General features: G+C 35.5%; 1 protein-coding gene across 1 annotated transcript; it reads right to left on the minus strand.

Moving 5' to 3' along the window:
• Positions 1–1675: 1675 nt before the first annotated feature.
• mrpl51 (mitochondrial ribosomal protein L51) lies at positions 1676–5992 on the minus strand. The gene is made up of 4 exons (XM_030158963.1): positions 5826–5992; positions 5519–5621; positions 2293–2400; positions 1676–2093 (listed from the first exon to the last, which is right to left on the minus strand). The coding sequence occupies exons 2-4, from the start codon at positions 5607–5609 to the stop codon at positions 1897–1899; spliced, it is 396 nt and encodes a 131-aa protein (XP_030014823.1). The 5' UTR covers positions 5610–5621; positions 5826–5992; the 3' UTR covers positions 1676–1896.
• Between the last annotated feature and the right edge of the window lie 3607 nt (positions 5993–9599).

The raw sequence follows: 9599 nt of genomic DNA on the forward strand, positions 1-9599 counted from the left end.
AGGGAAAATGTCCTGGAAAAAAAAGGAGCTGAGAATGAAGAACATGAATAAAGAAAGAATAAAAGTTCATGTTTTTATTTTTTGGTTTTCATTACCAAAAGTTGCAAATGTCTCCATTTAGTTGTTTCAATAACCAGTAAAACCTTAACTAGTTTCACAATAAATAACAAACCAAGCATTAACACTTAAAGAACAAGAGCTAGTTTTGTGGCAACTTCTGAATTATTTTTTTCCTTTGAACCTACCATTTATTATGTTACCCTTTGCATATAGGTATATTTAAGAAATCAGGTATTTTCTGATATTTCATTCAATGATCATGTACATCAGGGGTGTCAAACTCATTTTAGTTCAGGGGCCATATCCTCCCAGTATGATCTGAAGTGGGCCGGACCAGTAAAGTAATAGCATAATGATATATAAATAATGCCAACTTCAAACATTTCAATGTGTTTTATAGTGAAAAAAGTCAAATTACATTATGGAAACGTTTACATCTATAAACTGTCCTTTTAAAAATGTGAATAACATGAACAACCATGAAAAAACTGACATTTATTAAGAAAAATAAGTGCAATTTTAAATATATTGTGCTTCTGCTTATCATTTGTAAATGTGCATCACAACTTACAGATCACAATAGATCTGCAAAATACACAAACTATTTTAGTAACTGGCAGAATATTGGTAATATTGCACTTACTTCTCTTAGGACATTTCCAGTTTTTTTTTTTTTTTTTTTTTGTGAAAGGCTAGTTTGTAAATTTACACATTTTCATCTAATTTCACTTTTTTACACTAAAACAGAGGAAAATGTTGGAATTGTCATTATTTGTATGTTTTTATGGTAGTATTTTACTGATCTGACCCACTTGAGACTAAAGTAGGGCTTTATATGGGCCCTACAGTAAAACCATTGACTGTTAATATCTTGAGTGTCATTTTTTCATTTCACAAGTTCATCCTAGGGGCCGGATTGGACCCTTTGGCGGGCCAGTTTTGGCCCCTGGGCCGTATATTTGACACCTGTGATGTACATGTTCATAAAAGCTCAGAGTAAATTCAAAGATTTTATCAAAACAGAGAAAACTGAGGAAAAAGTGACTTTTTCAACAAAACATATTATTTAAATATAAAAACAAGTGTATCCAACCACTATCACCTGGGTTTTACTACTGAATCAATGTTGCAGAGGGTGCCTCATTCACTATTCACAAATCTGACAGCAATGAAAAGATGAGAAACTGCACTTTACCTCAATTATTTACATGTACTAATAGGATTAGTGCTTCAACAGTTATTAGACATCTTAGATCAGTAGATGCTGCTATTGAGGTCTTTGAGGGTTGAGCACAAATGAAAGTTTTTCCTTTGTCTTGTGGTCCATCATTATCCTTTAACTTGAGTGCCTACAGTTTGCAGAAAGGCCCTAAACGCTTTAACATTATTTGGGAGGTCTGTATTCTAGTTTGGTGTGACTGACCTGCACTGATCCCTGACACTGTACTGTTACAGGCCTGTCAGATCTTCAGCATTAATCAGATCTGAATGTCTGGATTCCCTAAAGATGTGGATTTGGAACATGTTTGATAACCATTAAACCATTTGTCATTGGATACAGAGAAAATAAGCAGTGCTGGTAAAAAAAGAAAAAAAAAGGAATAATTTCACATCAACTCCCAGAATGTATTTTTAGGATTTTTATATCATGTATTATGTTTGTCAGTTGGTAAATACAATCAACAAAAATAATACAAGAAATCGGTTGCTCCTAAACACACAGTTCGCCTCTTTGTAAGCATTTAACATAGAAAACATGATAACATACAGCACTGACAGGATGAACCCACACAGTAGATCCAACAGTCCTCATTGGCAGATTACTTCAGTTCCACGTTATCTGTGTTTCCCGTAACGGTTGAAGCGTCGATACAGAAAGCGGATCCTCTTCTCCAGGTTGTGTCTGTCCTGAGTCATCATCCTGTCTCCCACCATCTTCTTTTTCCTAATTAGTCGCTGCAGTTCATTACCTTTGAAGCCCTTCAGCCAGCAGGGGGCCACAATGAGGTCCCGGGGATGAGCCTTGAAATCACCTGCAGACACAAAGTGAGAAGATCGGGTTCCTCAAAGTGGATTGTGAAATGTAGGGATCTTTAGTTGGTGAAAAGTGTGTTACTGTATATCCATAACTCAGCAACTCAGGAAAAAAAAACACAACTAGGATATCTACAACTGGGAAACTTTATTGAATGTGCAGCTGAAGTGTTCAGAGTTTGGGTTGGAGACACTTACCTAAGATGCCGATGTTATCATAAACCCCAAACATACTCCTCTTTTCAGTCCACCGGTCAACCTTTTTCGGCTGTGGGATTGCATGCATTCTGATCTGGCAGCAGGTACCTGAGGGCAGCACATTATCTGAAGTCAGTACTGAGCACGTGAACATCTCTTGTAGGTACTATACCAGGGGTGTCCAATCCTGGTCATTATCAGTCTTCTGCAGAGCTTGATGATAGGCTGATCATTTGAATCAGGTGTGTTGGAAGAGGGATACGTCTAAAACATGCAGGACAGTATCTCTCAAGGACCAGGATTGGACACCCCTGTACTATACTATAACTCACGCAGAGAAAAATCAAATCAAGCAGGTTCCAGACAGAAAATTAACTAAAAATTTCAGTGATTGGTCAGTTTACCATTTCTTAACAGAATACAGCAAAATATCAATTGTTAATTTATCAAGATTTTCCTGTTACCTTTCCTCTATTGTCATAAAAAACAAACCACTTCCTTGCAATGAATGTATCACTAGAAAACTGTTAATAGCCATTCTCTTTACACATTCTAGATATTGTGACAAAATTTATAGCAACGAATATCAGCTTTCATGAGGTATGTTTAGTTTACTGCTATGCAAAAACATCCAGTAAGGAAAGGCAAGGCAGATTTATTTGTATAGCACAATTCATACACAGGGCAGTAGAGTACAAACCTTGCTTACTTGCACTTCATCTACTTATAAGTAGTTTTACAATGTTTTATTTGTGTTGTATTTTTTGTATCCTTATTCATTCTTTTGCTTTTCCTGCTCTAACATCCCTTAAAGAAGTGATATTTTGCTGTTTTTTTTTTAAAATAGAATTATGCATTTTAAAACATTTCCTTGTGATCTACATAAACTGTAAATGTTATGCTTGGGTCTGAATTCTTCATTAATTAAACTCCACAGGTCCATCTTCAACCCTATTTCTGAGTAATGACACCAGAAAGGTCGTTTTGAGCACTGGCCCTTGAAATGCACATGAGCCACTTCACGTCCCACCCCCTTCAGGTTGTTGACTGCTGCTCTGTCCCATTAAACCAACAACTGAACATTTTAGGTAATCGGCTCGAAATTTGGACATATTTTGAGTATGGACTACAACCTCTGCTGCCGACAAACAATTATGGTGTACTCGGAGAAATGTTTGTCATAAGTCTTGACCTTATATGTGCAAATGTCATGACATAACTAGTTATAGACGTAACAAATTCAGCAGGAATTAAAACGGGTTGTAGAAATCCACTCAATTTTTGCCAAAATTAATATAAAGATAGCTTTGCAGCACCTGGAGGGTTCAAATTTAAACTTTTTGAACTATTAGGGTCCAAATACACAAATAAATGTACCAAAGACTAATAAAAGTGGGCTTAGCAAAATATGAGCACTTTAAGCTAAAGAATCCTTCCAGTCATGGCATGAGATGTAATAAAAACACGTAATAGTTTGAGTCTAATGGTGAAAACATGGTTAAAATGCCCTTCACTTCTGTCATCATGATGGAAATACAGTACAACAGATAAACAAGATTTTTCAACACTATTTTTCTTATTTATTGTTAATTAAATATAGTATGTTTCATTATCAGTATTGGTCAGGAAAAAACTAACCATATACAGGCAATGCATTTAGCTTTGCATAATGTATGGTAATTTTCTTAGCTCTTCTGATAACATGACAGCAATTTTTACAATATCTGGCTCAAGGAAGGGTGTGATCATTATTTGGATTGTCAGGTTGTTATATTGTATGGTGTGTGTGTGTGTGTGTGTGTGTATGTGTGTGTGTGTATGTGTGTGTGTGTGTGTGTGTGTGTGCAGACGTGTGTTGGTGTAAAGCTGTTGAGATAAACTGGTGTATATATATATATATATATATATATATATATGTGTATGTGACTGTATGGGTGTATAGGTTTGTAGGGGTGTGTTTATGGATAATCACAATTTATGTTATATATCAAGTGATTAAGCACTAACAGTCTGAGGACTGGAATCAGGGGGTAGGACTGGATAAGCAGTGGCTTCTTCCTACTCCCTTTCAGGCACAACAGTTGTTCTTTTTTTCTATTATTTGATTTCTATTATTTGATTTTTTATTTGTGTATTGTTTATTATTATTATTATTATTATTATTATTATTATTGTTATTTTTCTCCATATGTTTTGTATTGTGTCTGAAATAAACTAAACTAAACTATAACAATAAATTAAGAGAATAAAAAATATAATACAAAAAAAAAAAAAAAATCAGTCTTTACATGAGGCACATTTTGTCACCTTTCTAGTTTCAATTTACCTAGTAGTGTTTTTTCCTGCTTACTAGCATTTCATCTATTTATATATAGTTTAATAATGTTTTATTTATGGTGTGTTTTTGTGGTGTGATTTAGTTTTTTACTTTTCCTGTTCTAACATAGGCTATCTTAAATTAAGATCCCTTCCAGTAAAGGTATAAGATGTAATAAATGTACTTTGTGTTAAGTAATAAATTTAGCCTAATGTGGTATATCATCAAAAAAGGTTAATACAAGGGGGCTTCAAAAAGATTGTAGAAAAGGACAGTTGGAAAAAATAGGTTGAGTTACGATGTTTATTCCTTAACATATGCTCCATCTAGGTCAGTACTCTTCTGCAAGCGTTGATACCAGCCTTTACATCCATCTGTGTACAACTGAGGGTCATGCCATTTAAACCATGTTAAAGCTATGTTCTTTTTCCACAAACTTTTTGAAGCCCTTTAATATGTCCTCCACCCTTTTAATCCATGTAAATTCGAATCTAAATGGTCATAGAGATGTTCCAGTTTTCCTAAATATACAGAAGTAGTGATGACTTCAAGATTTTCAGATCATATTTTATGCAGTAATAGTTGCAAAGTGCAATAGAGCTAAGATCTTAGCTCCAGAAAATTTGTTACAAATCTTGTGTGCTAGTCTGCCACTTGACTTGAAATTTTAGATGAGCAGAGAAAAACATCCTGACAATGTCAAACTCTGCACAAAGATGATTTTGCACAGTGACAACCAAAGATTAGAATTAACATGAAAAAAATGGCCAGTTACATCACGTGTATTCTTGTTACACATGGTTATCAAAAGACACTGGCACTGTATTCATGTAAAAACACAACCCCTATTATCCACATGGTATAAAATAACATATGTTGTCCATTAGATGATCCAGTAGGGGTACTCACCAGTAGAGATGGTCCTGGCCGTGTGGAGCAGAGTCCCAGCAGACTGACAGAAGGATGAGCCAGCTCTCAGTAAACCTCCCAGCACTGACATGTCCGAGGATATCTACGATAAAACCAAACCTGTTAACTTCTACATAGAAGTATACATTATAATGTGGTGCATGGACAGTTTCTGGGTTTACTATTATCTGTTACATGCCCGTTTCTAACATAAACAAGCGAGCTTCGTTGGTTTTCTTCTCACCAATGACCCTTAGCATTAGCTTTAGCTAGCATGTTAATTCAAAGTCAGTAATGTCAACATTACCTGTTTCAACCACTATTAACAGTCCTGTGACAGTTTGTTATTTTCGTGACAATCAATCAGTTAAATCCTCATGTGAATCTGTAACAGTTAAAGTAAATGTTATTGAGTTTCCAACATGCTCGCTGCAGCCGCTTCCATATTATTGTCTATCCCACAATGCATTGCGTCATTACCGTAATGTGACCAGAAAAGCGGAGAAGAATTTTCGTACAAGGTTTGATGAGGTCAGACTTTACGGCATTTGTTCTCCAGTAGAGGGAGATGATAAAAGCTGTATGGAGGAGAAAATAAAGTTGTAGGGGCAGCTGGTCCATCACTGTAGAGCTTTACCTCCCAGGAGTATATTATTATTTTACCATTAATAACTTTTTTAAGATCTACTTTAAAACTTTTAGTTGATCACTGGTCTTGTTTGTTTTACTCCATTAAGAAGATGAAGGTAATGTGTTAGACATGGTATAACAATAAATGCTTTAGAAAAAAATTTTTGTGGATCTTTGTTGAATCTCAGTGGGGACCAAAAATACTGACATTTTTTGCCTCCTTTACTTGCCTTCACTTCACTTTCAGATCAAGTGAGTCCTACTATCTTTATCCACTTTTACCTTTCATATTTACTTAGTGAGCAGGATTGGCCTTGTACATTCAACATTATTTTAACAATGATCACAGTTGACAATGATCACACAGGAATTTGGCTTCTTCTGTGGAGGAACATGTGTGACATTGACAATAAAATAGGCTTAGCTTGTTTTATGAATGGAACATGACCTAAATCTCCTTATGGTGCCTCTAGTGTATGGTTTATGGAACATAATGATGACTTTGTAGCTATTTAATTCAATTTATGAGTATTTTAATTGCCAATATATATATATTTTTAAATAGAACAAGTGTTGTAATATTTTTGGCCACCACTGTACATCGGGATTCCCTGTACCACACCTCTTGCCACCACATGTAAAATGTTCAAGATCCTCCACTGTATAGTTCAAAAATGCATCAAATATGTCTAATGGGCTTTATGCACAGCCCCACTACTTCCTGAATTTCAGATGGCTCCTTTATTTCCTGGATTAATCAGAGCGTCCAATAATGAAAGACAGGAAATGAAGGAGCCACCTGAAGCTCAGGATGTAGTGGGGTTGTGCATAGAACACATTGAATGCAAGATAAACCACAAATGCAGTGCAGTTTTTGTTTTTCTTTGCTGATATACCAAGATAGAGTGGTCAGTGAATGACATCATTCAATATCATTATGTTATAATACTTTGAAAAATGAAGGCATGACCCCACAGACAAGATAGAACATATATAAAGAACTATAACTATATGCATATTAATTGTGATGATTTAAGTAAGTGATAATGATAGAGAGAAAAATCTATAGCGTGTGTACTCTATATATTATAAATGTAGTAAATATATACAACAGGGCCTATAGGAATATGTATGGTAATGCACATTCACATGCACATACACTACTCATACAGTAACTGCAGCACCTGCAAACATCCACACTGTTATTTATTTAACCTCAACTTAAACCTAAAAATAAACCTCATATTTAATGTTTTATTTAATTAAGAACAGTATAAACACTTTGTCCCCATAACAAGTATTTCACACACTCACACTGATAGTTTCAGTTTTACTGTTGTTGAGATGAAGTGGAATATTCAGTCATTTTCAAAGAAACAAGTGCAGCAAAACTGCTCTTTGTCTATATCTCATTCTTACTAAGACGTCAATGAGTGTGGAAATTTAAACCAGACAAATCATTAATAAACATTAGATTCCATCCAGCTTTAACAGATCAGCTCTAAACTAAGCTGCAGCTACAGAAAATGCTTGTTGTATTACTGTAAACCTGCAGGGTGTGTGTTCACCTTTGACTAAATAAGACTGTCCTGCAGGATATTTTCAACGTCCTTTAACATATGTAAACATTTATTGGCCCACTTTAGTGCTACTGAGAGATATTCAGGCAATAAAAAAAAAACTTCATCAACATGCCATGGCAGCCTTTTACATTTTCTAGTTACATCTATACAATTATTTATGTAATTTTACTGGTCATGCAATTGATCTTCTGCATGACAGTGATCACTGCATCTATGGAATAACATGAACACAAGGATGTGTTAAGACAATGGACACAGAGATGGGAAAAGCAGAGTGTCAGTGTTTTCATCTTCAAACATAAATTATGGATGATTTCACTACAGAGCAGAGACAAGTGATGAATTAAAGAAAAACCTAATTAAGATGACAATGTACCCGAACACAGGATACAGGGGGTGACTCATAAACTCTGGCCCTCACACTCACCAGATCCGTATCCAAATGAACACCTATGGGTCATTTTATTGACATGATAGATAGTACTTAACACAATCCTAATGGAAACATCCAATAAAGGAATATCTTTTGTTAGAATAGTGTTCATCCCTCCAGTAGAGTTCACACACTTGTAGGATCAAAGAGCTGTTCTAGCTCACACACTTTTTCCCTTTAATTTAGCACTTTCCAGCATATAGTCTGTACAGTTTTATTTTCCACAATATGAAAAATCTCAAAATATTTTCCAACATTTCTCACTCAATAATGTTAAAAGCTTTGACTAGGGTGATAGATTAGGGTTCAGGATTTCTCAGTATATAGCAAAGCTGACGCAACAAGCCCAGTGCCTCTAACACAAACATTTTCCTGGGTTTTGGTTCAGCATCACAGATGCACTATCATGTTTTCATGTAACTCCAGATAATGCTGACTTAACACAACCGTAACTTTCTCAGCAGAGCAGTATTTTCTTTATCTGAGCTCTGCTTCCTCTGCCAGTAAAACTCAGTGGAACAGCATTTCTTCACCTACACACATAGACCAGGGAATTGTGATATTTTCATAGCAGTTATTGACATTTAACCAGTGATTACAATAACTCACACTGTTATAAGCACCAATTTATTTGCTTCTTTAATTGAGTGCTTATGCCAAATTAGGCAAGAAAAATCTGTCAGTACAGAGCACAGACAATGGTGTGAGAATGTTACATAGGAAGAAACTACTCACAGGCTGAACTACCAAAGAAATCTTATCTGAGTATTTTCCAGGTACATCCTGATTAACATAAGAATCATCTGCATGCCAATAAGCTTCAAAACTGTTTCCATGTGAAGGGTGTTTTCCTTCACAGAACCCTCACCACATATTCAGATGCAGGGGGTGAATAAAAATCAGCTGAAGGAAAGACCCCCTCACTGTAAGTGACACAAATATCCCACTGACAGTGAGACAGCTTCACAGGTGCAGTTTGTGGTCTTCTACAGAAAACACCATCTGAGGTTGAAACAAAACTGTCACTGCCCTACATCTGGAGGCTGAAAGGGTAGACGAGATGAAAAGATTTGTCACACAACACACACACACACACACACACGACATATCTGTCTGTCTGCCTGCCTGCCTGTCTGTCGTCTGTCTGTCTTTCTATCTATCTATCTATCTATCTATCTATCTATCTATCTATCTATCTATCTATCTATCTATCTATCTATCTATCTATCTATCTATCTATCTATCTATCTATCTATCTATCTATCTATCTATCTATCTATCTATCTATCTATCTATCAGCACCGTTTAACTAGTTTATTAGACCACCACCCAGTGTAAGGTTTATGTCACATCTGGTCAAAATTATTAACATCATTGGTAATTACCAAAGTCTGGTTAATACACTAGTATGCAGAAGCTGTTTGACTGACATTTG

Source organism: Sphaeramia orbicularis, chromosome 16 (assembly GCF_902148855.1).
Source record: "Sphaeramia orbicularis chromosome 16, fSphaOr1.1, whole genome shotgun sequence".
NCBI lineage: Eukaryota > Metazoa > Chordata > Actinopteri > Kurtiformes > Apogonidae > Sphaeramia > Sphaeramia orbicularis.

Coding starts and splice junctions, on each gene's coding strand:
- mrpl51 (XM_030158963.1), bottom strand. CDS start 5,609: ATGTCAGTGCTGGGAGGTTTACTGAGAGCTGGCTCATCCTTCTGTCAG. Junction 2,401..5,518: donor GGCCAGGACCATCTCTACTG/GTGAGTACCCCT, acceptor TGCTGCCCTCAG/GTACCTGCTGCCAGATCAGA. Junction 2,094..2,292: donor TGATAACATCGGCATCTTAG/GTAAGTGTCTCC, acceptor TTGTGTCTGCAG/GTGATTTCAAGGCTCATCCC.